The 12968-nt window shown below is 57.7% G+C and overlaps 4 protein-coding genes across 6 annotated transcripts; 3 read left to right on the top strand and 1 right to left on the bottom strand.

The window, feature by feature from the left end:
* The first annotated feature begins 6 nt into the window (after window positions 1–6).
* TMEM216 (transmembrane protein 216) lies at window positions 7–1960 on the top strand. Of its 2 annotated transcripts, XM_085226095.1 has the most exons (6): window positions 7–147; window positions 251–352; window positions 418–510; window positions 593–794; window positions 1659–1697; window positions 1909–1960. In XM_085226095.1, the coding sequence occupies exons 1-5, from the start codon at window positions 135–137 to the stop codon at window positions 1672–1674; spliced, it is 426 nt and encodes a 141-aa protein (XP_085082221.1). In that variant the 5' UTR covers window positions 7–134; the 3' UTR covers window positions 1675–1697; window positions 1909–1960. The 2 variants fall into 2 exon arrangements, with proteins under 2 accessions (XP_085082221.1, XP_085082220.1); XM_085226094.1 differs by having other exon boundaries at window positions 1659–1960.
* Window positions 1961–2234: 274 nt separating this feature from the next.
* Window positions 2235–8827, bottom strand: CPSF7 (cleavage and polyadenylation specific factor 7). The gene is given in 11 exon segments (XM_010710899.4): window positions 2235–3399; window positions 3489–3662; window positions 3734–3902; window positions 3986–4104; window positions 4180–4303; window positions 4306–4587; window positions 5800–5945; window positions 6196–6299; window positions 6516–6734; window positions 8406–8490; window positions 8743–8827. Coding segments are annotated over 9 exon segments (1386 nt in total). The 5' UTR covers window positions 8460–8490; window positions 8743–8827; the 3' UTR covers window positions 2235–3399; window positions 3489–3493.
* SDHAF2 (succinate dehydrogenase complex assembly factor 2) lies at window positions 8816–10660 on the top strand. Of its 2 annotated transcripts, none has more exons than XM_003206184.5 (4): window positions 8816–8971; window positions 9968–10191; window positions 10290–10399; window positions 10489–10660. In XM_003206184.5, the coding sequence occupies exons 1-4, from the start codon at window positions 8957–8959 to the stop codon at window positions 10644–10646; spliced, it is 507 nt and encodes a 168-aa protein (XP_003206232.1). In that variant the 5' UTR covers window positions 8816–8956; the 3' UTR covers window positions 10647–10660. The 2 variants fall into 2 exon arrangements, with proteins under 2 accessions (XP_003206232.1, XP_085082218.1); XM_085226092.1 differs by lacking the exon at window positions 8816–8971 and adding an exon at window positions 9664–9741.
* A 4-nt stretch (window positions 10661–10664) lies between these two features.
* LRRC10B (leucine rich repeat containing 10B) lies at window positions 10665–12428 on the top strand. The gene has a single exon (XM_003206183.5). It carries the CDS (start codon window positions 11178–11180, stop codon window positions 11979–11981), a length of 804 nt encoding a protein of 267 aa, XP_003206231.1. The 5' UTR covers window positions 10665–11177; the 3' UTR covers window positions 11982–12428.
* Window positions 12429–12968: the final 540 nt, after the last annotated feature.

The following is a 12968-nucleotide window of genomic DNA, read 5'->3' as shown; positions in this document are numbered from 1 at the left end:
AACAAGGGGGAGAAACAAAGCGGGCGGACTGAGAATTCGAACCTGGGCTTCGGTCCTCCAGGGCCATAGAGAGGGCAGGAAAGAACGGCCGGGCGGCTTCTCGCCGGCAGCGGCGGTTCCCATGGAAATGGAAGATGGCGGCGAAGAGTGAGTGTGGGGCCGGGAGCGGGAGGCGGCGGGGCCGTGGGCGAAACGTGAGCCGGGCGGCGGACAGCGGGGCCTCGCCCATCCCATCCCACGACCCCCACAGGCCGCCAGCTCTCCTCGGCCCCGCTGCAGGTCCTGCTCTTCCTCAACGGGTGGTACAGCGCGACCTATTTCCTGCTGGAGGCGTTCATCTTCGCCTACAAGGGTGAGCTCCCGCCCTCCCGCTTCTCCAACCCCCGAGCCCAGCCCTGAGCGTGGCCGTGCCCGCAGTGCTGCTGCTGCCGTACCCGCTCACCAACCTGCTGCTGGACGTGCTGCTGCTGCTGCTCTACCTCGGCATTGAGACCACGCGCATCTTCTTCGGTGAGGCCTTGTCCCTTTCCCCCTTCCCCCATGCCTTTTGTCACGCTGCGGGGCCCTGCACTGCTCACCCTGTGCTCTGCAGGTTCCAAGGGCAACCTGTGCCAGCACAAGATGTCTCTGGCCGTCTGCCTGGCCCTCACTGTGCCAGCGGCTGTCATGGCGACCTACTGCTTGCTGCTGCAGACCTATGCCCTGCGCCTGGAGGCCATCCTCAGCACCATCCTCCTGCTCTTCTACACCGTGGAGCTGCTGCTGGGTGGCCTGGCGCTCACCTCCTTCTCTAGGTAGGTGGCACAGGAGGGGAGGGAGCTCTGGAGGTTCTCCTGTTGAACTCCCTGCTCAAGAAGTTCTCTAGAGTACATTACAAAGGAAAGCATCCAGGTGGGTGGCCCCACCACCTCTCTGGGCAGCTTGTTCTACTATTCTATTACCCTCAAAGTCAAGAAGTTCTTCCTCATGTTCAAATGAAATTACCGTGTTCCAGTTGGTTTCCTATTGCCCCTTGTTCCTGCCACCAGGCGCCTCTGAAAAGAGCTTGCCCCCATCCTCTTGACCCCTATCCTTCAGATATTGATAAGCATTGATCAGATCCCCTTTCAGTCTTCCCTTCTCCAGGCAGAACGGTCCCAGGGCTCTCAGCCTTTCCTTGTAAGGGAGGTGCTCCAGGCCTCAGCTAAGAGCCAGGGAAACCAGAACTGGTCCCATTGCTCCAGATGTGGCCTCCTTAGGGCAGAGCAGAGGATGAGAACCTTGCTTGCTCTGCTGGCCACACTCTGCACAGTGTGCCCCAGGGTCCCGTTGAGCTTTTTGGCCATGAGAGCACACTGCTAGTGTATGGACAACTGTTGGTCAACTGGGACACTATTGGCATTCTTGGCCACAAAGGCACGCTGCTGGTTCATGGCCAACCCATTATCCACCAGGACACCTAAATCCTTCTCTGCAAATCCTTTCCAGCAGTTCAGCCCTCAACCTGCACTGATGTACGTAGTTATTCTTCCCCATGCATAGGACCCTACGCTTGCCCTTGTTGAACCTCATCAGGTTCACCCCCACCCAAATCTTAGCCTGTCCAGGTCTCACTGAACAGCAGCACAGCCTTCTGGTGGTTGAGCCTCTCCTCACATATCCTCCTCTGTCCTTTACAGCATGGATGTGTATTGAGACCCTGCAACAGAGGACCACAGGTACACAAGATGGCAGCAAGCAGGTGGTACTGGTTACATCTCCCAGCCTGTGGCAGTGAGCCAGAACCATGCCAGCACCTGTGGGCAGTGCCAGGGAGGTGCTTCTTCCTGCCTTCCCAGGCAGCACTGGCCCCGCTGCCACCTGACCCCGAGGCTTGTGACACACAGGTCAGTTCAAGATACAGAGAATTTTTTTTTTTCTTTTTTACAGCACTGTTCGAAGAAATCACTATTTTCCAATAAATATGTATTTTTACCTGGTGCATCGGCCTGTGGCATCCCCTAAGGCAGCAGGCTTGGGCATAGGGTGCTTAGAGGCTTCAGGCACCTCATTACCAGTGCCAACCCCTGCCCTGAGCTAACCGGGGAGTGGGGGGCCACAGAAGCTCTTGGGAAGCACTGGAAGACTGGGGGTGGGGAGATCATGTAGGTGCTTGGCTTCTGCTGCCCATCCCTCAAATGTGGCTGCACTCCCCTACAACGCACAGACCTTCATCCCCGAAACGCCCCCAACAGAATCTCTTTAAAAATGCCATATAAAAGACTGACAATGTCATCAAGTTTATTACACAATTTCCAACCTATCAGAAAGACAAACAAACCTAGTCACTGCGGGCAGGAGGGGCAGCGCCTCGTGGGGTGGTTACTAGGGGTTCGCTCTGCGCTTTCCCCCCACTAATTGGAAAAAAACTATAAATTTGTGTCATTAAGTAGAAAAAAAAACAAAAACCAGAACTCACTCACCAAATGCTTCCCCCCAGTGTTCACCTGCTAAGCCAGCAGGCACCTCATGGTAATTGACAGAATTTTTCTTTCATGTGATTTTAGCCTAAAAAAAGACCTGTGGAGCTGAGTTTCTCCTGTCCAGCAAAAGTTCCGAAGGCAATGCCACCCAACTGGCATCCCCTGGGGCTGGCTAGTGGTTTGGGGCTCCTTAGTTTGCCTGAACCCATTGGGCTCCTCCAGTGCACAACCTTAGTTGGAGGGACTTGTATGAGCTCCTCCTGGGCCTTGAAACAGCTGTGCACAGCACTGTGCAGCCCCGCTGGGCATAGAGACTTCGTGGCCTTGTCCCTACCACCTGTCCCAGCTTGCAAGTGCACTACCAAGCACAGAAATGCTGCTGGGATGGGGACACAGTCCCTGGGTTTGCAGCTCTGCCTTCTCTGCTTCCTCTAAAACAAGGAAGGCTCTGTGGGAGAGGCTGGCTTCATGTGAGGCCCCACCAACTCCTGGCAGACAGAGCTGCTGCTCTGTGAGATGAACACAGAGGCTGTAATCCTGCTGTGAAAGTTGGGGTGAAGGGGGTGACCCCAGCCCAGCTCTCTTCCAGCTGAAATGGAAAGCTGCATGCCTCCGAGCCCCTGTGCCCCCAAGGATCCATCCACTTACAGCCACTCCTGGAAGGCTGTGAAAGGAAAGGGCTCACGAGCTTCCTTCCATGAAAATAAAGCACCATTTCTCTTTGGGTCCAAGTATTCACAGAGCAGGGCCCCCTGGCTTTCAGCCTCTCCCCTGGAAACAGCAGTAGCAGTGGGTGAGAGCAAGGGCTCAGGCCCCAAGGCCACGAGGTGTCAGGGAGTCCCTTGGGTGCCCCAAAAGAGCCGTGGGTGGTGGACAAGGGGTGAAGCAGCGTCAGTGGCGTAGTCCTGGTCAAGGTGAGGAGATACGAGTCCATTAAAAATGACTTACTGACAAACTTCTGCATGAGAGAGAAGAGAAGCAAGGTCAGCACTGCAGCACTATGTGTCCCCAGCCATCGGCACAGTGACACCCTGCTCCTGGACTCACCTGTCTCAGTGGTGCCGGTCCCTCTCTCTGTCCCTGTCCCGATGCCGTTCATGCTCCCGGTTCCGCTCCTGGAAATAATCCTCGTGCCGATCCTCATTGTGCAGGAGGTCCCGGTGCCGCCGACTGCTTTCACGGGATCGGCTGGGAGAGCGCTCCCGAGACCGGTGTCTTTTCCTGGGGGGAAGAAGAGCATTTGGTCACCTCCAGAGACTCAAGGAGCCATGTAGCCCCCTGAAGCAGGGTACCTGGCAGAGCTGCTGCTGGAGCCTGTGCTGTAGGACTTGGCTTCAATCCCATGCAGGCAGTCTTTGAGGGAGGAGAGGAGGACGCGGCACCGCTCGTCGCTGGCAACGCGGGATTGTTTGATGACTGCAATGGCTGTCAGGAGGGTCTCGATGGCATCGCTGTAATCACCTGTGAGGAGCAGAGGAACAGTGAGGGATGCAGCAAGCTGCAGGCTCAGGGCTGAGGGGACAACGGGGCACAGTCACCATTACCTGCACTGGCACCTGACACTGCTTTGGAAATGGCACTGCTGGAGATGGCCCGATTCCTGTTCATGATCTCCTCGAACTCCACCTCGCTCACGGGGGCAGGTGGTGGACCGAGCTCCCGGCTGTGCAGATATAGGGTGGAAGGCTCAGTGCAGCTCCCTCCAGTGGCACCGAGCCCCTCTCCACCCTCCGCTCACCTGCTGTGGTTGTAGGAGGTCAAAGCTTTGCCGTAAGCATCTGGTGGAGGCCCCAGGGCCGCGCTGGGTGGGGGGAAGAAGGCTGGGTTGAGGTGCAGGGCCGGAGGGACGGCTCCCGGGGGGGCACAGCCAGGTGCGGGGGCAGTCGGGGTGGCGGGGGCATGAGGTGCTGGTAGTGGATGCCGGGCGGTGGGGGGGGGACACCAAAGCTGGAGGAGAGGGGTGGCAGAGGGGGCATGGGTGGTGGAGGCAGCCCCATGAGGGGCAGTGCAGCGGGGGGGCGGTTGAAGAAGGGCAGGATGGAAGGGGGCTTCTCCAGGCGGCTGGGCGGCAGTGCATTCTCCGTTGGTGTGGCATGGCCATCCAGCGAGTCAGAGGAGTCCCGTGAGTGGGCCCTCGGCGGCACGCCTGCAAGTGGCATGGGAAGGGCAGTGAGCTGCGGCCAGAGGTCCTGCCTGCCCGTCAGTGACCTCCTCCTCTTCCCTACACGCGCGCGAGGTTCAGCCTCAGGAAAGTTCAAGGTGCCCAGGGACAGATCCAGCCAGCCAAACGTAGCCTCCACTTACACATGCCTCTCCAAAAGGGTCACCTGTGGCCACCTGCACAGCGTCCTGGGGACGCTTGCTTTCAGTGGCCACAGAGTGGGGACGCGGACAGAGGTGAAAAGAAATGGGGAAGAGATGGCCAGAGCCCAGCTTCCTGAAGATATTAAACAGCCCCAAGCGCCTGCAGTCTGCTCAAGCAGGCAGCACGAGCATGGATGCAGGGGCAGAACCCAAGTGGCAACAGCTATATGAAGGAAAAACTGCCCTGGAAGAAAAGGGCAGGAATTGAGGATGAGGCTTTCAGGATGAGCCAGGAGAGAAGAGGGGACAGAGCTCTGGGAAAGCTGCTGAGCCATTACGAGACCCCTCAAGGAAGCTGAAAGTGCACGAACCTTGGCCACTGAACCATGAAGGTGGGCAGGGATGCAGCTGAACAGTACTGCTGAGCAGCAACAGGGCCAAAGGAAGAGTGCAATAGTTGCAGCTACCCCCCCTGAACCTTGGCCAAAGCCTTTAGAAAGATAGGCTTTCCTTGCATGAAATGGGTCATGGGGTCTACAATGAACACAGCTGGCCAAGACCTCCTTGTCCGTGCTCCTGCGAAGTCCGTCCCTGCGGGCTCTGCGGAGCGCCCCAGTGTGGGGCCAGGGCGTCACATCACTGCGGAATGAGGCTAGGACCATCTATGGCCATTGTAGAAAGCCCACGGCCAGGCCCCAGCTGGAATACTGTGTCCAGTGATGGGCACCTTACCTCCGCAGGGATGGACAAATTCTGGAGAAGATCCAGAGAAGAGCTACTAATAGATATGGAGGGTCTTAGCTATGTTGATAGGCTGAAGAGCTTAAGCCCATTCAGTTTGGAGAGGAGGAAGAGGAGGCTACGAGGGATCTTCGCAGTGAGTGAGCACCTAAAAGGGGATCATAAAGACTCGGGTCAGGATCTAAGTAGACTCAGAAGCAATCGGACATAACCCCAGAGGCTGCTGGTGGTTTACCCCCACACCCCGAGGTCTTGTCCTGACAGCTCAATGGGGCCCAGGGAGCTGCCCGCGGTGTGCCTGCACCCCACTCACGTTTGCGAGCCTGAGCCTCGAACTGGGACAGGTTCTGCCGGGTGGCCAGCCTCACCTCCACCTTGTCCCCATTGAGCACTTTGCCAGGCAGGAGCTCCAGCAGCTTGTGGACTGAGTTCTCAGAGGCCACCACCACCTCCGCGTACCTGCAAGGAGGGCTGGTGGTCAGCAGGCTCCCTGCCTTTTACCCACTCACAGGTTGAGAACCCACACCAAGCAGCATGTAGTTGTGTGCCTCCATCAATCCCCCACCCTTTCCCAATGCTTGTGCTGTTGACAGCCTTCCTTGCTCTGTGCCAACTGGGGAAAGCTCTGCCCCCTCACTGCCCCCAGGACATGGCTATGGGGGGCCTGGCTACCCCATTCTCCCATGTTCCCTTACCCCTCAGCTCTCACCCTTTCGACTGGCCATTGGCTCGGTTCTCCGCAAACTTCAGCTCCACCACATCATATACACCTACTGAACGGATGGTCTGGATCAGCTGCTGGTCGGTTGTCCACTGTGGGGCAGCAAGGCAGAAGTTGGGATTGTGTTCAGCTCCCGCAGCCTCCCCAGCACCCCACGCCCAAAGGCAGCCCTCCCGCTGGCTCAGACTCGGCTCTCACGGCTACAAAAGTCCCTTTTCCCTTAGGCCAAGCCCAGCTTGGAGTATTGGCTCAGAACAGAGGAAGGAGAACCACTGCCCCAAGCAGCCCTACATCTCCAAAGAACTCACCCAGGAGAAGCTGCCCACATAGACAGCTGCCCTCTTGTTGCGCAGCCCGCTGTAGGTATACAGGATGGCAGGGGCTTTGCTGTTGAGTTTGGGGGGAGGCTCCTGGCGGATCTCAGGGGTTGGCTCCAAGCTGCTGGTGCGGCTTTCGGGGGGCTGTGAGCTGGCAGTCAGCACATCATCATACAGGTCCATCTGGTCAGCATTACTGAACTCGGAGTCCTGTGAGGGGAGAGATGGTTAAGGGGAAGCTGGGGTTGATACTTTGGCTCAGGAAGGGCTCTTTGGGTTGTTAGGGCACACAGGGGGCTATGTGAACTGCCCTGTTCTACTGAAACACTCCCAGCACCTCCCAGTAGAAGCCAATTCTCAGCCCTGTGGAATGTCACATCCCAAAGGCTTCTGCTGTCCCCAGGGCCATATCCTCCACTTTCTCCACAGCTGGCTTGCTGGCTGTGATCTCAGCAACTGGGCAAGATCCAGCTTGTTCTATGCTCCAGTCTCATCAGTGCACAAGCAGAAACCAAACACCTAAGGGCTGAGCCTCCTACTCCCTTCAGCAGGTACCAGATCCCTCCTGCCTTGTCTGCAGGCTGTTCCATCACCTGGCTACACCAGCACAACTGCCCTCTCTTTCAGGCCACCAACTTTCTCCTTGCGCTCTCTGCAGTAGTTCAGCCTTTGGCAGGATGAAGCTGTGACTGAGGAAGCTCACCAGCTCCTGGGCAGCACAAACCCAAAGATCTACCTCAGTACTGCAAGGGCTGATCCCTCCCCTCTCCAAACCCTCCTGAAAGCCACTCTCTGACTCCTGAGACCACAGCAGCTCCATCTCCCCATGCAAAAGATGCCACTCTTCATCAGCAGGCAGCCCTAGGGGTTCAGAGAAACCAAGTACGAAACTATATCCCCTCTGATGCTCTCTCCTTGACAACTGTTCCTAAAGCAAGCCGTAACTTTTGGCATTAGGCTCCTTTAGATGATAAAAAGGTTACAGAAATTCCAACAGGGAGTTATTTTTGTCCTCATTCTCTAAACAGCCCCAGTTCCTCTGCCTCCCACGCTCCTGCCCCAAGGCCTGGAAGCTTTCTGCTTGTGAGGTCAGCTTGGGGGAGCTCTGGAGAATAGGAATAGGTGCTGGGGCAGGGATCGCTTGGGAGCTGCTGTGACATGGGAACTCTCAGAGCTTCTCCAGGTTTGCTTGCGTTTCCATGTTTCCCTTTACAAAGATCCTGGGAAGGCAACATTGAACCCGCAGCGCTGCCCACTGCCACCATCTTTCCTCCAACCACAACCACCTCCAGTTCCTGAATTTTCCATCTATCCAGCTGTGCTACAGCACCCTTTGTGCCCCACGTCTCAAACTATCTATGACCTTTTCCAAAATGCCTTCCACGGGTTGGGCTCACACTGTCCTCTCAGTTTTGCCCCTAAAACTCCCAGTCCAGAGCAGCCCTTCTTTTTCTTCAGCTCTCACTTTCGCATTCCACAGAACTGCTATATAGTTTCTCCATTATTTTCTATTCTGGAATAGAATAGAAAATAATAGAAAATAATATTCTGGAGTCCTACAACCTCTGTGTGCCTGCTTATTCCTCCCCCAGTCACCTCTCCCAGGCTCCAGGGATACTCACTACCACCAAATTGCCCAAAAACCCCTAAACTGAGCAGAGAACAGCAGTGGAAACTATTCCAGGAGGAGCTCACTTCCTCACTCTGAGAGCTGCCCCAGTGGGGCTCCTAGACCTCCAGGGCCCACTCCTTACAGTGAGAGCTGTCCCAGGGGAATTCCCCGACCCACGGGGCCGATCCCAGCCCCACACGTGTGCCCCCAAACCCACTTTTTTTTTGCCCAGACCCCCTCTGTTTGCATCCCCGTCCCAAGCTCCACACCTGGTTAAACTCTTCGTCAGCGTAGATATCAATCAGGTCCACTCCCTCCGACATGTTCCAAGGCGAATAGCACACCGAAGGGGCTCTGCGGCGAGGAATGAGTCACCACAGCACCCTTACTGCCCCCATCACATCCCCTCAGGGCCCTGCCTACCCCGAAACGGGCCCTGCGAGCACAACAGGCCCCTCGACCAAAGCACGAGTCTCCCCCACCTCATCTCCCCTCGCTTGGGATTTAGGGATGAGGAAGGGAACGGGGGTCCCACGTCCCCCCCCCGGTAAGGCCCCGCCCGTTATAGGCCCCAGACTCCCGCGCTCGCGCGCCAACAGCGCTCACCGCCACCTCCAGGGCCGCCACGCCACGCCCCTTCCTGCTTCCTCCTCCCACCTTTGCCACGCCCCTTCCGGCTTCCGTCCGCATTTGCCACGCCCCCTCCGGCTTCCTCCTGCTTTCGTCACGCCTCTTCCGTCCCTCCCTGCCTGCCATAGAGTCGAGAGGGCTGGGTGCGCAGAACGCCCCCTGGTGGTGGTTGGTTGGCTTGGGAGGAATCATGGCGATGAGCAGGGTGAGAAGGCGCTGCGGGGTGATGGAGGCTGTAGGAAGGATTTTTGGGGGAGCGAACTGGGGCGAGGGACTGGGGGGCAGGGAGGAACGTGGGAGTGGGCTTCTGCTTTGGCACTATGTTTGAGGACTAGGGCTTGAAGGGAAATAGGGTGGAATTGGGGCTTGGAGGAAATGGGGGAAAGTTGGGGCCTAGAGGGGATTGGGGCTAGAGAGAAACGGGGAAGAGAAGGGGGATTAGGGCCTAGAAGGGGAGAATAGTAAGAGAATGGGGCCTAGAGGGGGAGTGGGAAGTGGGATTGAGGCCTGGCGGGGAAATGGGCAGGAGTAGGGCCTGGTGGGAAATGTGGGGTAATTGCTGCCTGGGAAGAAATGGGATCTGTATGTGGGATGGAAGAGATTGGGAATGGGGGAGCCTGAAGACTCACTGTGGAATTGTGGTTTCTGATGACCAGAGGGGAATGAGGGGTCTGGGGGGTCCTATGAGGGATGGGGGCATTGGGACCTGCAGAGGAAATGGGGACAGAGCAGGGCTTGGAGGGCATTGCTGCCTGGGGGAGAACACAAGGGGATTGGTACTTGGAGGGGAATGGAGTCTGTATGTAGGGTGGGAGGGATTGGGAACATCAGGGCCTGTGGAATGAGGGGGTTTGGAGGCAGTGGGGCTGTGTGGCATGAGAGTGGACTGGGGTTTCTAGGGACTGGAAGGGGATGAGGAGTCTGGGGGGGTCCTGTGTGGAGTGGGGCAGCGAGATCTGGGGGTGGAATGTGAAGGTGAGTGTGGACTTAAGGGGAGCATGAGGGGAGGGAGCCATCAGCAGGGTGGGAGGGATTGGAGCCTGGAGGGGGAACGAGGGGCAATGTGTGGGATCGAGGGCTTAGCGGGGCCTGGGATGGGGCTTGAGTTGGGGAGTGTGGGGGGCTGTACGTGGAATGGGAGTGACTGGGCGTTGTGGGGCTCTGCTAGGGCTCTCCTCATCTTTTCCCATATCCTTGGCAGCTGTGCTCGCTGCCCCACTGCACCCTATGCCGCCCAGTGCTGGCAGTGCTGTGCGTGCCACGTGGCTACAGTGGGGCCTCGCTGGGTGACTCAGGGAAGGACATGCTGGAGATCCCGCTGCCGCCCTGGAAGGAGCGCCCCAATGAGCCACTGCCCACCAAGAGAGCACGTCTGCTGTATGAGAGCAGGAAGAGGGGCATGCTTGAGAACTGCATCTTGCTCAGGTGGGGCCTCGCACAGACCGTGACAGGGCAAAGGCAGGAAGGAGCTTTTTCTCAGGCTGGAGGTTGTGTCCCGCTTACCCCCATGTGTTCTCCTGCAGCCTTTTTGCCAAGGAGAACCTGAGCCGTATGGATGAGCGGCAGCTGAACCTCTATGACCGGCTCATCAACGAGCCCAGCAATGACTGGGACATCTACTACTGGGCAACAGGTACGTGTGCACTGCATCATGCCATGGGACATGTGGGCGACTTGGGGCAGCGCTGAGCTGCTCTCCTATGCTCTGCCTCTTATTTGCAGAAGCCAAGCCCACACCAGCTGTGTTCGACAATGAGGTTATGGCCATGCTGAAGGAGCTTGCTAAGAACAAGAAGAAAGAGCAAAGGCTACGGCAGCCGGACCTGGAGTACCTCTTTGAGTCCACAACTGACAGCTCCTCCCTCAGGCACGACAAATAAAGCTGTGGCTGCTAGTTCCTGGTACAAGTGTCCGCTGCCTTAGGCAGGTACTTAGGCACAGTGGGTCACCCCACAGCTTGCCATTCCCCTGTCTGTTTGTCTGTCCCCATACCAAGCTGTGGTCTCTGCCCCGCTGCTCACCACTGTGATACCTGGGACCAGGCATCACCATGGCATGGCACTGTGGGGACCTCATGGATTTCTATGCCATTTCACAGGGGCTGCACGACCCCCACATGGCCCAGGATGGTGGGCTCCCTGAAATACAGGAAGCTGTGCTGAAAATGGTTGTGTTGGAGGGCTCAGCCTTACAGCTGAGGGGAGGGGCATGAAGTAGAAGGGGCGTGGCATCAGATGTGGGCATGGCCTATGAAGTGGGTGCGTGGCTTTTTGAGACATGGTGGATTGATTCTGCGGTGAGAGGGCGTGGCCTAAGAGTGCAGAGGCGTGGCCTAGGAGTGCAGGGTGTGGACCTCGGTTCCGCCCCCAACTGTACTGCGTTGCTCAAGCGACAGTCTGCAGTTGGAGGCAATGGGCAGCGGCGGTTCGACGTGTCCGATATCGGCCGAGGGCCCAGCGGGTGTGGAGCAGCACCTGGAGGCACGGGGTGGGCGGCTGCCCTCGACGCTGTGGGCACAGCGTGGGCTTCGCAAGTTGTACCTGAGCGGTGCCGGGCTGCGTGACGTCCCGGCCGAGCTGGCGTCCCTACGGCACCTCCGTACGCTGGCGCTGGATGGCAACGAACTGATGGAGGTCCCCGAGTCCCTTTGCCAACTACCCTGCCTGGCGTACCTCTACCTGGGCCGCAACGGGCTGCAGGGGCTGCCGCCTGCCTTCAGCCACCTGCAGAGCCTCCGCTGCCTCTGGCTGGAGGGCAACTTCATGGGTCGCTTCCCCCACGCCTTGCTGGCTCTGCCCGGCCTGCGCAGCCTGCAAATGGGAGACAACCGTCTGGCACGCCTGCCCTCCTGCCTGCCCCGCATGGTCGGCCTGCAGGGCCTCTGGCTCTATGGCAACCGTTTCCAGCACTTTCCCCCAGTGCTGCTGCGCATGGCTCAGCTCCGCATCCTTGACCTCGATCGCAACCACATTGCCTGCTTCCCTGACCTGCGGTGCCTGGTCGGCCTCTGCCTGCTCTCCTATGACCACAATCCCGTGCGGCAGCCGCCCTGCGTGGCTGACACAGTGCAGCTGGTGGGCAGCGGGGCCGTGGAGTACATGGAGGCGCGGGAGGAGTGGCTGCGGGACCAACAGCATCTTGAGGAAGAGGAGGCAGAAGGCACTGGGAGGATCCCCCAGGATGATGGATCCCCACTGCTGGATGACACACCGTGAGGGATTTTGGACACACTGAGCACCAAATCTGAGGAGCACAGGCTGTCTTGGAGCATCCCAAATAGACAGGGCTCAGTTTTTGGATAGAGGAAGCATCACTCCACTCTGACTGTGCAATACCTCTGCCCCAAGAATGGGCAGTGCAGCTCTGGGTGCTTCCTATGGTACTACCTCTGTGGATTCTCTCTGCTCCTGGCTCCTTGGCTGAGGAGGGAGAAAGAGGCACTGGTCCCACTGCCCATTGAGTTTTGGGATGGACACACAAAGTTCTTCTGCGTGCTAAGCTTCCGTTCTCCAGATTTTGGAAGAAGGCAAAGGAAAATCTCACCTCCAGCCTTCACCATGCAGAGGACCTCCATGCTGTGCCTTAGAAGAAGTACTGAGGCTGCAGGCTCACGGTCCACAGCTGTATTTGGCAATAAAAAGCACAACTCTGGTGTAAGAAAAGCAGTGGGGTCAGTTCTCAGGGCAGGGGGGTTGTTGGGGAAGGGCTATGAGTGCAGTGTGTGGCCTTATTCTGATTTCTATGTCTGGATGCAATCCCATCCCCAAGCTTTTGGGCTCACCAACTGCACATCCACTGCTAATTGCAGGGGTTGGGGTTGGAGGCTGGCAGCCGACCCGTGTGCCTTCCACATCCTTTTTCCTTTACAGCTATTTTCAGGGCTACAAGGAAGCAGTGGGAGTGCTGGAGCCACTGCCACAACGGGGGTTAAAGAAACCTAACGTGGGGCTTTGGTCACCTTTTTGGAGTCTGGGTCTGCCCCTGGGGAACAGTGGCAGGGCACAGAATGCAGGTGGCCCTGAGTGTCACCAGCCTGTGCCTACAGCTTGTGATGCTTGCAGAGATCTCCCTGCCTTTCCAATGCCTTTTCCCCCCTGCATTCTGATTCCCCATCCTTCTGAGCTTTGGGATATGTGCTAGCATGGGGTTGGGATCCAGGACCTGCTGCAGGCGTTGGAAGTGTTTTGGGTGCTGGCCCTGTT

This window comes from Meleagris gallopavo, chromosome 5 (genome assembly GCF_905368555.1).
Source record: "Meleagris gallopavo chromosome 5, MGAL_WU_HG_1.1, whole genome shotgun sequence".
NCBI lineage: Eukaryota > Metazoa > Chordata > Aves > Galliformes > Phasianidae > Meleagris > Meleagris gallopavo.
This window is presented reverse-complemented; position numbering and strand designations above follow the sequence as displayed.